The sequence below is a fragment of the Anas acuta genome, chromosome 18 (genome assembly GCF_963932015.1).
Source record: "Anas acuta chromosome 18, bAnaAcu1.1, whole genome shotgun sequence".
Lineage (NCBI taxonomy): Eukaryota > Metazoa > Chordata > Aves > Anseriformes > Anatidae > Anas > Anas acuta.
The window spans coordinates 6469367-6490197 of record NC_088996.1 but is presented as its reverse complement, the minus strand read 5'-3'; the positions used below and the strand labels follow the sequence as shown (position 1 = coordinate 6490197).

General features: G+C 37.7%; 2 protein-coding genes and 1 long non-coding RNA gene across 11 annotated transcripts in view; 2 read left to right on the top strand and 1 right to left on the bottom strand.

The window, feature by feature from the left end:
- B3GNTL1 (UDP-GlcNAc:betaGal beta-1,3-N-acetylglucosaminyltransferase like 1) overlaps positions 1-19124 on the top strand; it is a 126186-nt gene extending 107062 nt beyond the window's left edge. For 5 of the 8 annotated variants that reach the window (XR_011088831.1, XR_011088829.1, XR_011088832.1 and 2 more), the window contains 5 exons: positions 6600-6668; positions 8938-9012; positions 14456-14544; positions 16346-16639; positions 16760-19124. Coding sequence is in view for 2 of the 8 variants with exons in the window: in XM_068655405.1 (XP_068511506.1) it covers positions 6600-6668; positions 8938-9012; positions 14456-14536 (225 nt within the window). In the remaining 6 variants the exon portion in view is untranslated. Of the gene's footprint in view, positions 1-6599; positions 6669-8937; positions 9013-14455; positions 14545-16345; positions 16722-16759 lie in introns of those variants that run through there. The other 3 variants (XR_011088830.1, XM_068655405.1, XM_068655404.1) reach the window with 3 other exon arrangements.
- Positions 13885-14329, top strand: LOC137841923 (uncharacterized). The gene is made up of 2 exons (XR_011088835.1): positions 13885-14217; positions 14255-14329. It is a non-coding gene; the product is annotated as an uncharacterized lncRNA (long non-coding RNA).
- The window catches only part of TBCD (tubulin folding cofactor D), a 128944-nt gene continuing 122541 nt past the window's right edge, over positions 14429-20831 (bottom strand). For both annotated transcript variants that reach the window (XM_068655402.1, XM_068655403.1), the window contains exons 39-40: positions 17833-17917; positions 14429-16483 (exon numbers count right to left, since the gene is read on the bottom strand). In XM_068655402.1, the coding sequence (XP_068511503.1) occupies positions 16469-16483; positions 17833-17917 (100 nt within the window). In that variant the 3' untranslated portion in view covers positions 14429-16468. The remainder of the gene's footprint in view (positions 16484-17832; positions 17918-20831) is intronic.

The window sequence follows — 20831 nt, the reverse complement described above, 5'->3', positions numbered from 1 at the left end:
CGTGAGGATGCTCAGAGGGCTGGAACACCTCTCCTGTGAAGAAAAGCTGAGAAAGCTGGGGTTAAAGTTTCTAGGGAGACCTTATAGTAGCCTTCTAGTACCTAAAGGGGGCTACAAGGAGGCTGGGGAAGGCCTCTTTGTCAGGGAGTGTAGTGACATGACAAGGTGTCCTATTTCATTTCAGTTGGTTTTATACTTTAAGCCAGTTTAGACTCTTGAAAATTTCACTTTTGCTCTGTTTCACTGTTACTACATCCTTTTACTGAGATTCAAGATCTCATTAGAAGATCACAAGACTGATTTCACTGGGAATGTAGGATTTTTTCCTAAATTGTCAGTAAGTACCTATGTAAAGTGTGGGACACATATTCCTAAAAAAATAAAACAAAGAGAGCATACATTTCTAGTATTTTTACATTCCCGTAAACAAAGCAATTATATTTCTTATTCTGACTGGGTTTTTGTGGGCTGTTTGAAAAGTATGAACATGTTGCATGCCGGACAACATTGTTTCTAAGAAAACAAAATTTTGGTAATTCTGGGAAGCAGCAGTCTTTGTTTGTTCATACTCGCTAACAAATTATTACTTCAGTCTGTTTGGAAAACAGTCTGAATTTGAATTATGACTATGTCAGAAGAGAAAAGGACACCTAAGTTGTATTCTGTCTCTTCCTTTAGACATCTGTATGGTGAATAGTAAAATAGTGCTTTGTCTCCGAAGAGTTCAGGCTAATATCCAACGCTCAGTATTTTTACTAAACACTAAAACAGGGAAAAAAAATTACTCAACCACTAGCGGTTTTTTTATGAATTAATTACCAGGATCTCAGTATTCTTAGGGAAATTCTGTTTCCTGGCTGTCCCCTTCTTGATTCACACAGTTGACAGTGGTTCAGTATTAGCATTTCTGCAAGACTGAAGTCGAACAGACCTTTTTTTGTTTAAAACACATCCGTCTTGTCTATAATTTGCAGCTGAAGATGGAAACCAAATGTTTTTGGGATGCTACATATGCCTGGAGGGTTTCTGAGCTGTCTTGTCTGCTCTTTTATTCTCCATCAAACTTTAGCTAAAAGGAGAACTTCAGCATTAACATTTTGTGTCATTTCCGATAGCTGAAAATAGTGCTCAAGTAGCTAACAGAAAAGGAGGGGAAAAGGGCAAAATAAGCATCAGCTAATTAGTGGCATGGAAACAGTACTAGTACACATCCAGCCCATGAAGTTTCTCTATGACAACCCCATGTGCCAGTGGCAAACTTGAAAGCTTCAAGAAAGTGTTTTGTTCGCCCTTTTTCCTAGCTCATTAACCATTTAAAACCATCTGTATTGTTGCATGTTAGTTTCTCTTTACCTTTATCTAGTTTATCCAGAGCAACACCACTAAGCCATGTACTTGATGCTAACCCACAAAACAATAAATGTTTAAGTTTGGTAACATTTTGACTGAAGAATATGAATGGCAGTATGAGGGACTGAAGTGGGGACATACAAAAGCAAAGAAACAAATCAAGGGAAGAATATCACACTCACCTTTACTGTGGAGCAAAAAATAGATTGACAGTGTAAAAGCCAGTTAAGAGAGCACTCAGAAGAAAAGGGGAGAAATGAAATTTAAAAGTCTCAGTTTAGTCTAGGTATAAGGCACCCTAAAGTACAGCCTCGATTGTCATTTTGGACTACAGAGAATTCCTCATGCTGAAACATGGCAGGGAAATCTTTCTGCTGCTTCCACGCTTGAAGGTACATTTTTTGGACTTCCTCTTTTGTCAGTATGGATTGTGAGGCATGCATATGTGAAAACCTGCTGGTATTACTAAGTTATCTGTCCCAGAGAAATTAGAGACTTGCAAGTAGTTCCCACGCTTATGTCTAAAGGCAGTTGTATGTTGTCTATAGTAAGGGAAATTTTGTACATACTTGGAGGCTAATTTTGCATGTTGGAGTCCGGCATGAATATTCTCTTCAGTAACTTTGGTAGGTACATGTAAAGACAGAAGATAACACAATTTTTGATGGTGTAGTGTTTTTAAATTGATTCATGAAATGCATGCTTGTAATTTAAAGAGATGCACAGCTTCCATGTGCATATCAGCCCCCTGATACTAAAAATCACTCAGTGTCTGAGAGCTGCTTGCTAGCTTTGTGGTTCCCCTTGTGGCATACTGAAGATGTTCCAGGCTCTGTGTGTTCCTTGTTCTGTTTGTCATTAGTTGTATCTATTTAAACTTACATTATAATGCTTTCCAGTACTTTGTTTTGACATGAATGGCCAAAATTGATTTAACTGTTGCAGAAATGTATATTAATGCACTTCCGAGGCTTTACACAAGTATGAATGAAAGAATTATAAATAGTAGAATTGGGAGGGTCATTAGAAGTTTAAAATGCAAGAAAGACTGCGTGAGCAGTAGGAGACATGGAGAGTGCAGTAGGGAAGATCTGCTCAGATAAGATTTGCTAGAGAGCTTTCAGACTGTCTTCTTTAAAGATAAATTTTATGAGACAATCTGATGCAGTCAGGAAGGAGAAGATACTATGTGCAAATGACCATGTATCAAGAGAGTTGTCCAGTGTTTCTAACATGGTCTACTAAGATTCTCGCTGTCCCTTGTAAAACTTGCCTCTTGTACCCTGCCACCTACAGCTGCGACACGTCTGCAGAATTTGCTGTGATTAGGTTTCCTTGCTCTCTGTAAATGATCAGTATAGACTTAAAGGCGTATCACAGGTAAAAATAAGATGAGGGAGTAAAATCCTATGAAGATCATTTATCATAAGAGGACGTTATTAGGCTAATTAAAATCTTCCAGTTTTTCCATTAGAAAATCTGAATGCAATGGGAATTTTAAGGAAACATTCCTTCAGTAGACAACAGGGCAGTAAACAAACCAAGTGTGAAACAATTAAATCCTGTATGATAGTAACACAGCTCAAACAGCTAGCTAATTACAGCCGCACTCTAAGCCCACTCTTAGTGACTTGTTAGGTTGTACATTTGGAGTAGGATTAATGTCCTGCCCACTAATCTCCCTTTACCGTGGGGAGGTCTGATAGTCCAAGCCTGTGTGTCCCCGCACACAGCTGCTGTGTTTATTAAAAAGAACCAGCCAGAGACAGGCTTTTATCTTCCTCAACTGTGTCTTCCTGTGGCAGGGATTTGAGTAAATATCTTATCTTTCGGGCCATATAAACTTTCTCTTATGAGGGAGAAAGCTATTTCTCCTTTTCCCTTACTCCATCGTTAATGTATGTTGAGATCCATATTTATAAAAATTACTTATAGTAATTATGTAGCTGGTGTATAACATAGATAGTGCCGTCTTCCAGTTTTCAGCTAAGAAATAGTAGGCTTTTTTGTTGTTGTTTTGGAATTGTACAGATTGTCATTAAAGTGATGTTTAAAGCAAAAGTATGTAAACATATGAGTATTTCCTTAAAACTGAAGTGTGATCTGAGGATTCGGCAAGCTTCAGTGGTGTCACATTGTCAGCTGCATTGCAAAAGAGCTGTTTTGCTAGGAGGAGGAAAAAGAAAACAGCTTGAGACTGCTTTATAGCTTTCTAATTCATAGTTTCCTCCCTAGAAGACAGTAGCTCATGTATGGATAGATGGTCTTCATAAAAGATGCAAGATAGGAGCCCAGTAATGCTAGAAAATAAATAGGCAACTCTGGGCTAAGCCTAATAATTCAACGTAAATAGCTCGTATAAGCCTGATGCCTTGAGTTTTCCTTATTGGATAAACAACCATGTGCAAGTCCTGTATTTATCTCCAGACATAGATTTTCCTTAATTGGAAAATAAATAGTGTGTGGCAGAAAAAAAGTCGTCTTGCATTTTGGCCACCCACATGGTGTAGTCTGGCAGAAAAATTGCCCATTCAAGTCTGACCTGTTTTTATAGTACTGTAGATATCAGATTTAAGCTGGCTGGTTCCATTGAAAATTATATGCGGAGATATCTTAGCAGTAACTCCAAAAAAGGTTTGAGTCAGCCCTGTCTTCCAAGGGATGTTTGTCACAGACTTACCTGTCTGAGCCTTTTTTCCACTCGGTTGCTGTCAGCAGGAGTTTCGTATGGTGGATTGTGTGGGGCTGGGTCCTCAGCATGCCAAGACAGAGTGCGTAATTTTCTACACATAATATCATGAGTGATGGCACAGCATGAGATTAATACTGCAATTAGTATCTGGTTTTGGTTCTCTAGCACCATTCATGCTAAGAAGAAATCTGCCTACCAGTGAAGGTTTCATGTTAAGTGTATAATAACATCCTGAAGGTGTGGAGTGCGATACTTTCCAGCACAGATCTTACAGCTGAATTCTGTTACTAACATTAAAGTGTAGGTAGCATTTCACTTTACCTTATATCAAAAGTTGTTTTCCTTTTTTAAACGACCTATAGGTGTGTAAGCAGCTGAAAATACAGGCTCAGTTATTGGAAGATTATCATCAGACGGTATTTATACCCTGAACTTTGCTCAGTTGTCACTGAAAGCACATCCTTTTAGAACTGCTAAGTTTTGTTCAGAATTATTTTGTTCAGACAGCTTCTAGGACAGTAAGACATTACTGGTGGACCTTAGTTTGTCTGAGTACTAGAGGATTGTCAAGGTGGTTAATGGACTGAGAGGTGTAACTAACAAACCAGCTAAGTAACCCTCTTTATACCAGGTTTTCCGCCTGCTGACCTTCATATACCTAAGTATCTCTATACATGTAGATGTGTGTATATGTGTATATATAAAAAAAGACATGAAGAGGAAATCTTGGAATGTAGTTTATTATGCTCAGTTCTTGCTCATCTACAGTCCATACCATCTGATGTTTCAACTACAATAAACTATAATGGTGGTCAGGGAAAACAGAATGAGGAATGTGAAGTGTATTAATTGATCCAAGCATGGGGGGGGGGAAAGAAAACATAAGAAAGATCTCAGTTCTTTGTCTTTGTGCATGAAGGAGTTGTTTGTGATTATTACTGCCTAACCCAGCCTGCATCAGTCAGAGACCTTGTACAATGTCTGTGAACTTCTGGTCCTTCCCTGAATTCCCTTTCATTTCTTCAGTTACTTATATAGCCCCAAAGTGAAAATGTAGTATTTCCTTAATGTTCCTTTCTTTATTTCTTGTGGTGCCTGTTTTCAAGCAGTGTACTTTCTTAGTATGAATGTCTACCTCTAAGGGAGTATTCCCTGGTAGTTTCAGGGACTGTTCTTGCCCACTCTCTGCTCCTTAGCTCTGTTTTCCACACTGAAGACACGTGGAACCCAGTTTTGTTCCTATTCAGCTTTGCCACTGGGCTGTACAGATGGTTCTCTCTGTTGGGAGTGAAATACCAATGTGGAATGCAAAAGTTCAGCATTGTGACACTAATGCTCTTGTGTCAGTGCTCCCCTCTGCTCAAACAGAATAAAGTCACATTAGGTAAACAAAAATTATCTTAATCAAAGGAGGAAAATAGGAGAGAGATGTATGTAGATACTGAAAGCAAGCCAGCCTTTTGCAGCTTTCTCTAATTTAATAAATTAATAAACAGCTGTTGGGCTTTTCAAATTTTCTCAATGTTAAGTGTTGTTAATCAATTTTTAATGCAGCAATTAAAAAGATAGGAAAACTGCGCTCCAGCTATCACCAGAACAATTGATTTCTGCAAGACCTTAAATACCTTAACTGTTCTGCTTCAGTGTAAAAGTTCTGCGTAGACAATAGAAATAGATCCAGTGTTAGCCAGAGGAAAACTTAGCTACATTTATTTTAAAAAGCCTTCCGAAATGTTACTGACAACTTAATGGTTCAAAAATGAGGACACTGTGTATTTTGGATTGCAGGCATTTACTATGCTTGCGTATTTATGAGGAACAAAAATTAAAAAAATCTGAAATATTTGGCAACTAAGGCTATAAATAATGCTTCCATAGCTACAGTAAGAATAACCAAAACACAGCAGCAACTATATTAATTATTTAAGCAAGAAATTTGCCAAAATTTTCAGTTGAAAAAACTCCCAAACCATGCTCACAATTAAGGATGTTGACAGTGATCTAAGTGTATCTGTGTGAAGTACCCATTCGAATTTAGAGAATTCTGCTGTTCCAGGGGTAAAGTAGGAATTCCCCGACTTGGTGTGTTATGGCCTAGAATGGAGGCTGGTATCACCAGAGGATCCGTAGCAGCAGTGCCGTGCGGGAGGCATCCCTTGGAGGTTACGTGCTGGGACTGGGCAGAAAGAGGAATGTTTATTCCTCATGTGTTCCTCCACGTGAGTGAGGAGACCAGTCTCTGTATTTACTCAGCATGTCACTGAGGATGAAGTTAATGATCTCATAGATATTTTCTCTTGCACAGTAACTTATGCCACCTGTTTTCATGTTCACAAAACCACAATGTGCTCATAGCCAACTGCAGACGCTGCCTATCTCATTAAGGAATACATGGAAAGGACTTAATATATTTTTAAGCTCCACGGGAGGACCATGGTGCATTGCTCTGTTCGTGGTGTTCATTCACATGCCCTTAGCAATACATGGATGTGCTACAGGCGAAATAAATGCTGGCAGCAAAGAATGGTATGAAAGTGTTCTGCTTCTCTTTTGCCAGGTAACTGCATTTTGTGATGTTGATGAAAAGAAAATAACAAGAGGATTCTATACTTTTGAAGAATCTGAGGTTGGTTACAAGTACTTTTGCATTAATTACTGTGATCTGAAATCATTCTGGAAAATGTGATGAAAGAATATCACAAATTTTAAATATTGTAATAACTCATTTTGGTAAGGGGGCTGTGACTAGGGATTAGAGGTGAGGAGGCTTTGTCTGCCTAGGAGACTAGATAGCTGGGGATTCATACTGGAGTGTGAGCTGTGGAGCCAGAACCCCTGCCTGTGTTCGTCACAGGAATAATACCACTGCCTCATCTGGCAGGGGGACAGAAGAACTCTCACTGAGTACTGTTGTTTCAGATAAGATATTAAACCAGCATGAAGTGTGATTATTTGGGAATATGTTTTATACAGATGCCTCTAGACTCCACAGGAAAGAACAAGTAGGCATGGGTTAGAGGAGTTACTGAAGCAAACTTCTTATCCTATTGAAGACAAAAAATAGAAGGAAGGAATACAATTTCACAGATCTCCATGTTCTACTGTTAACAAATTATGTTAATAAAAAGCATTATGGCAAGTCTTTTCAAAACAGGTCAGCTTCCAGGTCTAAGCAGACAGGCAGGAGTACATCATGTTAACTGAAGTCAGCTCAGAAGAACACGTGTATATTACTGCAGCAGTAGTTAGTGAGTCAGTATTCCCGGTCAAAATTCTCAACTCGATTGCTTTCATGCAGCTGAAAGCACTCATTAGCTTCCCAGTATAGAATTTGACTTTACCTCTAACCTCTGAAAAGGTTCTGATGATGGGGTAAAGCATGGCCTTCTCTGACAGTTTGTCTTTTAGGTGGGAGTGGAACTTGACTCATGATGGACTAAAGTCTAATGACTAACTAAAATAAAGTTTCAGTGGTTAATTGTAACCTATCTGTATATTGTAGTCATACTGTACCTGAATAAGACATGAACTGATAGGCTCCTTCGTAGCCTAAAATTGTAGGAAGTGTTTTATTCCGTGGAGAAGGAAGAATGATATTTAGATAGCAATAAAAAAAACATATAGAAGAAAAAAAAAAAAGTTGTCTTGTTGCAGTATTAATTTTGTGGTAGCAATTAGCTCCAAGATCTGGAGTAAAGTTTCATCCAGATTCAGTCCCTAGAAAAGTCGGTGAAAAGACAGTTCTGTTTCACTGGGCATTGGGTCAGGTCCTGGGAGTGCGGTCTTCCGAGAGCGCAATTTGACGTTGTAGCTTGGCCAGTCTGACTGCAGGGGTGGTCTGACTTTGCTCGCTGGCCTCAGCCACACTCTCCCACTGCTTTGTTTATACTGGGTCTAGCAATTTTGTGGCTAAAGGATAAGTTGATTCAGTTAGCTGATCTGGCAGAAAAGAAACCCTGAAATAAGAAGTTTTCCAGCAAGTTATCTTGTGAATCAAATTACCCTGAGGTTGCATGATCCTTGTATCTGATGAGAGTAGGCCTATTAGAAGGGCAGGGGGAAAGGAGGGGCATCTCCTCAGATGCAGCTTCTGATTAGACTAGAGTAATTGTAAAGTCAAATTCTATACTGGGAAGCTAATGAGTGCTTTCAGCTGCATGAAAGCAATCAAGTTGAGAATTTTGACCGGGAATACTGACTCACTAACTACTGCTGCAGTAATACTGTCAGCATAATTGTTACAGATCCTGTGCTCATGTCTTCCCAACACATAACCATCCGCCCAGATCAGTCATAAAGGAGATTGTACTGCAACCTGTTGTGAATCCTTACAAAATTCTACAGCTTGGATCCATGGCGAAGACCCACTTAGGCATAAGCCATTTAACAGCTCCCACTGAAAGAAAAAGATCTTGCTTTTGTATCAGCTTTTTGCCTTGTGCCTCTTCTGATGCTTCTCTGATGGCACTGTAAGCTCAGTAAGCTGATTCAGTTCATTAAAGGGGCAGAACATTAACCAGCCACAAATAATATCTATATGAGCATAACTTGCAATCAGATCAAAGGGGGAACTGTTTGGGGAAAGGGCTAAAAGATAAATAACCTGTAAGAGAGGAACGAGATCTTCTTTCAACAGCACAAAGCTCTCAATATAGATCTGGTATAGTGTACAGCTTCTTTTGGAGAAAAAGCAGTTGTATTGAAAGGTTGTGGTAAGAAAGTAATGGGTATTGAAATGACTGGGAAAATAATGACTGCAAGCATGTGACAAGCTGGACTATAAAGTGAGGTCTCAGAATCAGCTTTTAGTGCTTAGTAGCTCCTAAAACCAAGCTACCAAGTAACCATGTATGCTTCTGTAACCATGTATAAGCTTCTGGCTGTTCTTCTTGCAGGAGAGACCAAAACCAAAAATTCCAATATGTCACTTCAGAGAAGCAACTCCACCTTTCATTATCTGTGTGAAGCTGGTGAGTAGCCTGAGCTGTATGTACAAAATCAGTAAATGCTCCTTATGAAAATTAATTTCTATTTACTGGAACTGTCTTTTCCCAGCTTTTACTAATCGAATGGTCCTTCTATGAAACTGATTGTGCAGAGTATTTCAGGAGGTTAAAGCAGAGGTATTAAGAGAAGTAGTGTTAAGAATAATGAAGGTTAAAGCTTCTGTAAAGGAACTTGGGTCTGTTTTACCTTCTTGCCCAGCAACATTATATGCACAAATGAGGATGTACAGTCGGCCACCTGGCCTCATTTATTCCTAAAATGCTGCAGCCTGATGTATGGCATAGGCTTTGTTTTTTAAATCAGACCTTGAAAGCCATTTTGTTTGGCAATGCCAATTCTGAAGCCTCTTCCATGCTTGACTGTGCTAACCTTCTGATTTCAAATGGTTTAATTGGCTTAATAACATAACTAGAAGATGATAACCGGCAGCAATTTTGCTGTTACATTTAAAATACCACAGCACAGTGTTATAACACAGAAGATATAAAGCAAAACAGCAAATACACTATAGCTGTAAACATCAGTTAAAAGTAACTAAAACTTGTAGTTGCATATAAACACAGATACTCTTAAAAACTGAGTTAGGTCTGTTCAAAGATAGATTAGCCGACTCATCTTGTCCAATTCATTTTTAACTGAGCCCTCCCAACTTTATGATAAGCTCTGAGATCGTAACTTGCAGTTGTAAAGCCAGACTGAAGGTACCTTAGGGCATTATCATGTGCTGTTGGTTGATAAACTGTTGGATAAGCTAGTAATATTACAACTAATTTAATTTTTCATACTACATATAATGGTGGGTGGAAGTCCCTAGACAGAACATCTGTGCAACCTGTTATAAAGCACATTTAATTTGTGAAGTCCTTACAATGAGACCATTATACAACATCTTGCCTGAAAACTGTAGTCCATGACTCAGTTGTGATTTCAGTGTATTTTCTGCTTTTTGCCACTGAACATTTCCTACTTGTTGATCAATGAACACTGTAAACCATAGTATCTTTTAAGTAAATTTTATTGGAAATAGAATTTGACCTGCTTGAAATATTTTCTGAAATTATTTCTAAAACCTGCCTTTGAAGCAGCTCCCTTTTAGCTCACATTTAATAAGGCCAATAGCCACTTGTATGCGGGCAGCTCTAGAAACTGCAGGCAGGTTATGTCCTCACTTCTTGCTTTGTGATTGAATTACGCAGTCAGCTGCTACTGAAGTTGGTGCTATAAAAACTGATGGCAAAAATACCCTAGTGAAGAGGTAGATAAAGCTCAGTGTGCATGGATTTTGAGCAGCATTGTACACTGGGAAACTAAGAGTGGCCAAGTGGACAATAATGAGAATAAATTTGAATAATAACATAGCGGAAATCCACTACAGAGCTTACCTTTCTACAGATTTTAAACATAGTTGTTAATAGTATGACCTCAAAGTACACACCCTATGTCATTATACCATATTTTTTGAATATTATGATGACAGAGAATCAGGTTATTAGAAGGACAAAGACTTTATTAATAAAACAAAGAGCTGAAACCAAGTATTTCTTTGACTGTTATCACATGAGAAACCACAGATAACATAAGAAAAAAAATTAAACAAAAGTAGAAATCTGTACCAAAGTGTAAAACCCAGTAAAGAGAGAAAAGGACTTAGAGGGTCTAATGAAGCAAGCAGCACTGTTCTGAGCTCCCCTCCTCCAGAACAAAGTTTGCTGAACCCTCCTTATCGCTACCATTCGGCTGTGCAGTTGATCTTGAGGAAGAGTTCTGGCAACCTCTTTCAGCCACTATCATACTTGCTGTATTTTATTACTATTATGAGTCTTTGTGGAGGCAGGCAGAATCCCCTTCTTAGTTCTTGCAAGGTTGTGCCTGGATTGAAATTGCCACATTTTTCAGTTCTAGTTTTGTCATGGAAAGTAGTCTTCTACCAGAACAAAACATGCTGATAAATGTCTGTGGTTTAAAATATTCAGATATCCTGTCTGCAGCAGCTTTCAAACTTCTAGGTCTGACCACTAAAGGAAATGGTTTCTAAACGGGCTGAGAAGCACAGAGTATTGAACTTTCATTCATCTGTGTTGCTATTGTGCAGGCCAAGTAAAAGCCGCGGGTTAGTCCTTGCTGTGTTTATAGACTGAACTTGCCTTGCTTTCTGTGCAGCCCGCTTCTGAAGGAACAGCTAAAACCAAAACTTCCAGTTCTTTTCTTTAATCACCAGTCCTACACTTCCCCTTCCAGCATGCTTTTTTCTAAGTGGGAGCACAGAAGAAAGTAGGAAAGGGGATACGTACATAAATATTAAGATCACATAAAATGAAAAACGTTTTATACTTGTGATAGCTGTTTCTGCCTCTCTGGTGCTAGTCACTGAGATTTATCAAATGGAACTGTGCAAAAAAAATGTTGCTGAGTTAAAAGTCCCAAGATGATGCAAAAGATATTATCACAATTTGAAATGTAAAATTCCTCTGCAAAAAGGCTGCTGTCCTTGTGTGTACCACGTGGGGAAAAACAATTAATGTGACTGCGAGGTTACAGATTGTCTACATTTTCAGTCTACATTTTCAAACTATCTAGGGCAAGTTTACCCAGCTCTGTTTCAGGTCATGCAGCAAGCATACAAAAAACGAAAACAGTGAAAATGACATTTCTTGTGCAGACAGATGCCAACGCAACCCATGCAACACAGCTGGAGGCTCCCCTTGGAATTGGTTCAATGTTGTGTGGAATGGTTGGACATTTCTGTAATGCAGAACTGGCTGCACAGCCTCTTAGGCAATTTCTTAAACAGAAGTCATTAACAAGTTCCTAAACATTGCAGACTTCTGAAGTTATTATTTACCAATATAAAGTTGTCAACATCCTTCTGAGGAATAAATTGTTCTGGGGCCTTATTGTTTTTTGTTTTGCCATTCACATTTTTAGTTTTGGTACAGACAAAACCTGCCTGTTTATAAGCAGTGCTAAGAGGGTAATTTCAAAGATTAGATATGTTTATTAATTAAGTGGGTTGTTTGCAAGAAATGATTCTGGCCATGTACTTGAAGCAGTGTTTGCTTATTTATTTTTTCTGACAGTCCTTTGCTAGCCCTGGCATTATTTCGTTGCCACATAAAATCATTTTTGAAAAAGCAGTCGTTCTGTTTTTGCTCAGTTTAAAAAAAAAAAAAAAAAAAGCTTTTAAAATGGCTTCACAAAGGCTGTAAGCTGGAAGTCTGTGCTCTCTGTGTGTGTGTTTTGAAGTTTTTGCTCAGGAGCATAAAATCGTGGCTTTGGCTCGTCAGAATTGTGTAGCAGCCTGCAGTACCACTTCATCTAAGGGTTTGCACTGTGTATTTTCTCTTGCTTTGAGGTAAAAGCAAAATGCTTAGAAATCACTTATTGTACCCTGTTTTGGCATGAATTCCAAGTGCTTGAAATGAAAGGGATTTTCTAGTATTCTGTCTCAGTAATTAAACTAGTTGGATTGTGGAAAGTTTTCAGTAAATTCACTGTTAGACCAGTTATTGTAAAACGCTGCCTTGTTCTGTCAACTCAGTCTTGCGCTCTGGGAATGGAAGATTTGTTTTTAACTCTCCTGCTTGATATCACATCTGGGCTCATTTTTATTTTTTAACCCTTCTTTAGAGCAGGTTGATTGTTCAGCAAGCCAATCAGAACTGTTCCATACCCTGTGTCCTAACTTGGGTAATCTCGGGTTTATGAAATCATTACTGGAGACTAAAGGTCATGATCAATGCCTGCATTTCTAACTAGAATTCCCTGTTGACACGAGTGGTCAGTTTTGCACATGGACCAATGGCAGTTTGAGATTTGAAATTAATTGCAAAACTAGGACCCGGTCCTTCAGAGAACTTAAATACTGTCAAGTATTCTTAATTTTCAAGAAGTAAAAAAAATACTCAACAGCTTTCCCACTCAGGGCCTTATCAATCAGCTAAGAGACATGTTACCTAGGTGAGGCCCTTGCTTAAAAAGTCTACTGCTATGGGCCCTTTGCTGCTCTTTGACAATTCTTTTAATTGTTGCTAAACATCGGAGCTCAAGTAATTTTATGACGGTAGTGGTTTTTGGTGATGTTCTGGATCAGATAATGTTGTCTTCGTATATTTTTGCCTTACCAGTGCAAAAAGAAGATTGTGGCAGGTAGATGAGAATGGCGTAGCAGAGAGGGGAGGTAATCTCTGCTCTTGAGGCATAGCATGCTGATTGAGCAAGAGATTTGAAATATACTCATGCAGCGTTTCCTTTCATGTATAAATTCAAGCAGGAGAAACAATGAAGAAGTTTGGAGGGGACAGGTCAGTGTGTTTTGTAGTTGGACTGACTGTTGATTGAGATAGCCTTGTTCCTTGAATGGAAGGTTTCCAAGAAACAAACACCCAGCTACTACGTGAGTATGTTTACAAGCAGTTCAGCTGATGGGGCCAAGCTGGGATGTCCTCTATATACATTAGAACCCTTAGTTTCTGATCGCAGGTTTATAAAAGATCCCTGAGCAATTTCTTTTGAATCCAGTTATTCCATAATGCCAAAATCCAGCATTCCAGCTCCTTTAATTCCAGTTTGGGTTGGATTCTGTTTTCATAACTTCCTGTCCTGAACACACGCAGTACTGGTGTGCCTTGTTACAACTTCAGTATGGCAGCTCTGAACCAACCAAAAGAGTACTGAAGTAAACTTGTTTACCTACACCTAATAGTTAATTCATTTTTTGTGACATTCCTGGAGTAGAATTAAGGAGGAAGCCAGTAGAGGAGGCCAATGTAGAAATACTCAGAAACATTGACATCGACACGTTTTTGTAATGACATCACAGTTGTGTTAGGGTCTGTTTCACTGCCTTCAAAAATGACTCATGGAGCAAACATATCAGGCTCCTGCTCAGCTAATGCAACAGCAGCTTAAAAGGAAACACCTTTACCTACACAAAATATTTCAGTACTTGATGAAAGGTTTGTTTCATCAGACAGGCTAATCATCGTTCAAAATCTACAAAATCAGTGTTTTGGCAACCTCATTCCCTTGGTCCATTCTCTGCAAATTGGGAAACAAAATGCTCCTGAGTTGCAGATGTTTATCTCCAGTGCTCCCTCAGTGTAGTAGTTTCCTGTGTTCTTGACTGCACTGGAATGAGTTGTTTAACATCCCCCCATACACACCCAAAGGTACTAATGTGTAACATCCCCCCATACACACCCAAAGGTACTAATGTGAAGACTAATTTCTCACTGTAAACTTAATTTTTGAATGGAAACATCTCTAAGCCTTGTTTTATTTATGTTTAGCTCTGCAAATTGGACTTTCTGTCTGTGGTCTAAAAAAAAAAAACAAAAACAAAAAAACAAATTACCAAAAGCTGTTACAACCTGAAATAAATTTGTCTTTTTTTTTTTTCCCCTGTAGGATTTAACAGGAGGAGCATTTGAAACAAACTTGAATATGCTGAACTTGACAGAAGGGGTGGATTATTATCATTTTAACTAAAAAACAAGGTAAGGCAGTGACATTGAAGCTCTGTGTGTTATTCTGTATGTATCTGTGTGTGTAGGAAGCCCCAGGTGTTCAGAGGTTTAGATCTTTTTGGTAATTTGTGCCTCATTAATTTAATCCTTGCTCTGAGTAACTTCCTTTTAAGGGCCCTCCTAGTTACGCCATTGATAATGATATTTACTCATTTTACTATTGCACAATTGTCTACCAAACTCAGTTTGATTGTTAAATTGTTTTTCTAATTCAAGTAATCATCAAATACAGGCCATAAGCCTACAAGAGGACTGTTACCATAGGGAAGGCTTAAAAATGCACCAAGCAAAGCCTGTAACAAACAGCCATGTAAAGAGAGGTTTCTGTCAAACACTGTTTGGGGCCCTCAACTGTTCCCTGCTATTGGCTTATTCCCTGCTACAGAGAGCAACAGCTGGTGCATGGCGAGGTAAAGCTCTGCCTACTGCTGGTACTGATATTAAAGCCTCTGGTTCAGGACTGTGAAAAGTAGCACATGTATCATTATTTGGTAGCCAGATGATTATACGTGGAGATGCTCAAAATTTTCACTGGACCATCTTAGTTTTTCTGTTTTTGTTTTGAATAAGCTGGCTTTGCCAATGTAACATGTTTTCCTTGCAACAGGGAGCTAAAAGCATAACTTTGCAAGAGCAAAATGAAAATTTCTAGTACATTCTATAAGGAAACTAATGACCCTGCCTAACACCATAGGCTAAGGGATCGAGAGTAAGTGCAAGTGGCCCCTTCGGTGCATACGGCCACTGAGTACGCGTTTGTTTAATAGTTCATCAGAGAACAACACCCATCTGCCCTGAATTTCATCTGCCAGTGCAGGTTGCATGTATACTCAAAAAGTGTTGAATAATGTAGTTTTTCATGTATAATTATCTTCTTCAAAGATAAAAAATCTTAGCGACACAGTGATACACTTACATTAGACTATTGCTGCTGTTTGTAGCAGGTACTTCACAGAGAAAGTGGTTTGGTTTTAGCTCTTCCTCTTGAATTTTAACTTACAAATGTTCATAGACATGTATATGTATATATTTCTATTCTACTTAAAGGGCTGAGATAGCAGGATTAACTAAAACCACAAAAAACAAGATATAATTACAATATCATGTTACCTGTGCATTTGCCCTACAATCACAGTAGTCTTAAAGATAAATGTTATTTCATTTTGTAGTCAATAAGGAATATTCTGAATTCCTAGCAGTACCCTGAAGTACTGATTCACCTCTGTATTCTTCAAGGAAAAAAATCAAGTTTCAGTCCCTAGAGCTACTTTACTACATTTGCTTTATTTAGTTATAGGAAGAGCTATTAGACGATGCTTTGACATTAGCTGAAGCAAAACCTGGATTTTTTGTTTGACTTTGGTGCAAGAATGCCATATTTATCTACAGCTATAATGAAATTTTCCTGAAAAGTAAAATATCAATAAGCATGGCCATTCTTATCTTGAGAAAAAAATATTGAGAGGAGTGCAGCCAAGTCAGGTTTAATACTTGATGTGTGTACAGCAAGCACAGGTTGAATGGCTCCATTCAGAACTGTAGGAGTGTAAATCATTGACAGCAAAAAACAAACCAACAAAACAACAAAAACCAAACCAACACTAAAACCCAACAGGTCAATTGCGACAGAAGTATGAAGACAAACTGCCATCTTGTGGCTACAGATAATGAATTTAAAAACGGAGAACATAATGAATCTTTGTTGCCTTCCTATGGCATATCTGCACAATGCTGTAAGACATAATCTCTGCCTCTTATTTTTGTTAAACAGTGTACTTCGCAGCTCATGCTGAGAATCCAGTTTGTCAAGATGCCGCAGCACAAACTCTTTCAGTCCTAAGGGCACCTGAACCAAGAGCTTCAGTTTGCAAAGCAACAGTCAGTGCCTGCAACTTTATTGTGCTGAACTCTACAAGAGAAAGAAAAAAGAGGTCATGTGGAGTAGCATGTATTTTACCAGCACAATATGTAATTAAGTAAACTAAATGGAGAAGAAAATGTAGAAATGTAAAGTTAAATTTTTTACAATCCTTTTTTATCACTTTATGTTTTTAATCATCCATCAGTAAGTATTATTTGTACATTTTTTTAAAGGAGTAACTGTTGATTTCAGCTGAAATTAAATTAATTCACCTTTTCTTAATGTTGTGCTTGGGTTTCTCTATTGCTGTTTCTCTGTTCTCAGGATACGTGAGCTCTTAAAGAAGAGCAGTGTTAAGTACACTTGGTTGGGCACCAACCGGCTGCTAGCAGGGACATTGGAGAGCTATGAGAAGTCCTTCAAGTTCAGCAAATATCGCTCTGAGTGAACTCCAACAGTTCACAGGTTATGTGCAATACTGTGAGGCTGTACATATTCTTCAAGGACTGAGGCTTTGTTGCAGGTAAATGAGCATTTGCTTGCTAGATTGAATATGTGCTGCTAAAGAAACTCTGAAATCTGCTCTAAGAATGCTATTTATATTCTGCCTGCAGTTCTTCTTATAAGGAAATTCCTTCTCTCTATTGCTGGAGTAATTTCATAAAGGAGAAATTAGTTTGTCCTGTTGAATTTCATCACCTACAACTGAAATATTTCCTGCTGTTATCCATAATTAAGTGTTTAAGAGAGGAACATGGCAAGACCTAACTACTTTCCTTCACTGTTATCTTGCTAACTGAGCCTCCACATCTTTGAACTTCTCCCAGAATGGAACATCTCCCAGACTCCTATCAAAGTAGAACATTCTGTACTTCTTGAAGTACTGAGCAGATGGGCACTTCTAAACCATCTACATTGAAATGAAAAAGGATCTACACAGACCTATCATCTTTCTTGCTATGAACGTGTTAACTCCAGAACATATTCTCCCTCTTATGCAGTGTTAGAATTGTGAGACTTGCACATTTCATGTTATAATTCTGCTGTTTAAATTGACTGGGAAGCTTTTATCCTTTTTTCTTTCTCCAGAAAGGGCAGACAAACAGTTTTTGAAACATCTGTGCTGTATTATTTCATTCTTTAATTTTGTCTGAGTAAGATGTCACACTACAAGTCTGGAATGCTTTCAAGAAATGGAACTGGAGTGGCTTAAGAGAACAGTCTTCAGCAATTCCATATATTCTGTAGTTAGCTGTGAGGACATTTCTAGGTGTGCATTTTATATATTCATGAACCTCTGAAGAACTGCATCTGTTGCACGGAAGATACACACTGTATTAGTAGAACAACTGATCATTACAAAGAAAAAAGCTCAGGTGCCCATTTCCATACTTTACCTTGGATACTAGCTGTGGTTTGGGCACTTTCATGAGATCACAGAGGAGGTTGCGTTTCTCTCTTACTACTGTTAGTTCAGCTTCCCTGCATGAGGAAATACCTTCTAGTTAATTCAAAAACAAAAGCATGAAGTTGGCTGCATGCATACAACTGCTTAAGCTACCTGTTCACTATTATATCACTATGCAGGTGTCTATTCTTTCAAGTACATTTCAAACTAGAAGTTCATGTTGTGTTCTTATTTTAAGAATAATGTAGCCTTTTCATGGCATTTGAAGCCAGATATACCATAAATACACAACAAGTCTTCAAGAACTGACAGTTACTAGTAAAATGAGTAAGACTATTATATTTAAAAAACAAAAACAAAACATTTTTTTCATAGAAACTTCTTGATTAGAAGTTCACAAACTTGTTCTCTAAATTTATAGCTTCTTTTTTGATTTAGAAAATATCACATCAAGAATTTAACTAAATGTCACTAGATTTGGAAAACATTCTGCTATCTAGGAAAGCTTTCTCTTGAAGTAGAAAGGATCAGACCAAATGCTAGTGAGTATTTTAAAAAGTTACTGAAATAACGTGGTGTTTACAAAACAACTGTTGTTTTTCTTAAACAACTGTTGTTTTTCCTAAACAGCCAGTTACAAAAAGCTCCAAAATGATAAAAATCCAAACACACATCTCTTCCATGTTGCAAGTATCTATCACTAACTGAAATGCTGTGATCCTGCTAATATTGCTCACTTATTCAGTAGATTTGTTTTTCTTAAGTGGTGAGTGGTAAGTGAGCTATTAAAAATTAACTCTTAGCACAGAAACTGATTCCAAAACTATGGAGAAAAAGCACAAAGTAAAAATTAATTAAAAATAACCTTGAATATACATGTATTTCCCTTTGGACACCTGGGACAACTTAGTCTTAGAATCATCTAGGTTGGAAAAGATCTTCAAGATCGTCAAGTCCAATAATCAATCTGACCTACCAAGTCCCATCACTAAATCATGTCATTTGTCACATTTAATTTTGGAAACCTTCCTATAGCTAAACAAAAAATATTATTTAATTTCTTTCAACTTGGAATTACAGAATCGTATGATAAACTCTTTGTAGTTCCAACAAAAAGAATGTTTCAAATATGTGTATTCCAGAAATGACCGCCTTCCCCAAATATCTAATACTCATCAGGCTTCCTGATGTTAATGCTTATTTTAATTCTGAAATTACCGTGATTGCTTTAGCACTGAGAGCACTTGAAAATAATAAGCAGCTCTCTATGACACTCAGCAATGACTTCAAATACCTTCTTTTGTAAACAGTTCAAATCGAGTATGACAAAACAAGATTTAAGTAAATTGGCTCTTCACCTTTACTCTCAGTGCAACGGATATGTTGCAACTGGGAACTTAGAGCAAGCCCTGAGCTAAAAGGGAACGAAACAAGCAGCCAGTCACACCTTAAAAATTACAAGGTGAAAAATATTTATTTTTGTCTGAAATGGCTTATAGGAAGTAAATTTCCTTGTTTTCATGAGTAACTCATATATGAGTAGAACCCTCCTACTCTGTAGCAATTTTGTCTGTTCCACTTCTAATTTTGGTATTGTAAACATCCCTTTGTGACACCAGCAACCTAATCCTTCTCAATTATTTCTGTTATTTTTTTTTTCTGTAGCAAAGAAACTTTTAACTTCTGAGCAAACCTGCTTTTAGTTCAGATTCCACAAGCAAGCATTGAATCACACTGGACAGAACGCTAACCATCAATACACACTTAAGCAAGTAAGCAGAATAGTGGATAACCAGTTCTTTCAAATCTGAGACTGTTTTTCTAATTTTGTCCTGAAAAATTCAGAAAAATGTGAAGCAGCCACCCCTTACAATGACAAACCTTAATTTTGTTTCCCAAGTATAAAGTTATTAAAGCTCAAGCACTGAAATAAACTGAAAATTAAATACAAGTTAAATGATGTAAACATGCAGTCTGAAAATATGTAAACAACAACATTACAGTAGACTCATTCTTTGAAGACATCTCAGTTAATTTCCATGAAATATCAATGAAGGAAAAAGCCACTTAATACAATAATTAGTAGGATATATATTTTTGATATCTGGCTGTTCTTAAAAACACTTTCTTATGTATTAACTTTGACTACTGTTTGAGACTGGGTGTTGGGCAAATGGACCCATGACCCAGTCATCTGTAATAAGGAAAAATGTTTAAAAAATATTGAAAAGGGAAGCTAAACTAATTATCTTAAAGTTCTGTATTTCCTCAAACGTCCAGGGCATGCAGTCTTACATAAACACTTCCAGTGACTGCAGAAAACAAGCAGACAAACAAAAAAGCCGAAAGTAGGCCTCCTCCTGTCACCTTATGGATTTATTCATTTAGCTTCTTTGAAGTAAGAAGTCTGCTAAAAACAAAACAATACTCAGTGTCAGCACTCCAAAGGTGCTGGCAGAATGAGCTCCTCCTGACAGTAAAAGATAACCTTGCTGCTTTGTTGAATTCTGCTCAGGAAGAAAGAACACTTTCTCCTTGCCCTTGTAAGAAGGTAATATTAATGGTAACAGCAGGTAAATAAATAAATAAATAAATAAATAACATTATAGAAAAAAGTAAATGTCTAAACTGCTTCCAATTATAATTTGCAGGGCTACAAAGATAGTAGTTATTTTGAGCAATTAACATTTCATGGGAGATTTGATCTGTTTTTCTCCGGCTTGCACAGATCCTTCCCAAAATCCTGCCTGTACTCATAAATGCCAAGAAATTGTGCGATTGAAGTCTGCCTGTTTGCACAGCTCAGTTTCTGTGTTCCATGGAGAATTTCCAAGATCTCCTCCCTTTCTATGTTGGTAGAAAAATACAGATATTTTACTTTAGTGTTGGTATTATACATAGCACTTCTAGTGGGACAATATAATACACCTTTAGAGGTCTGTTTTCACCAATGGCCTAAAAGCTATAACTAGCTAAAACTAAGGTATT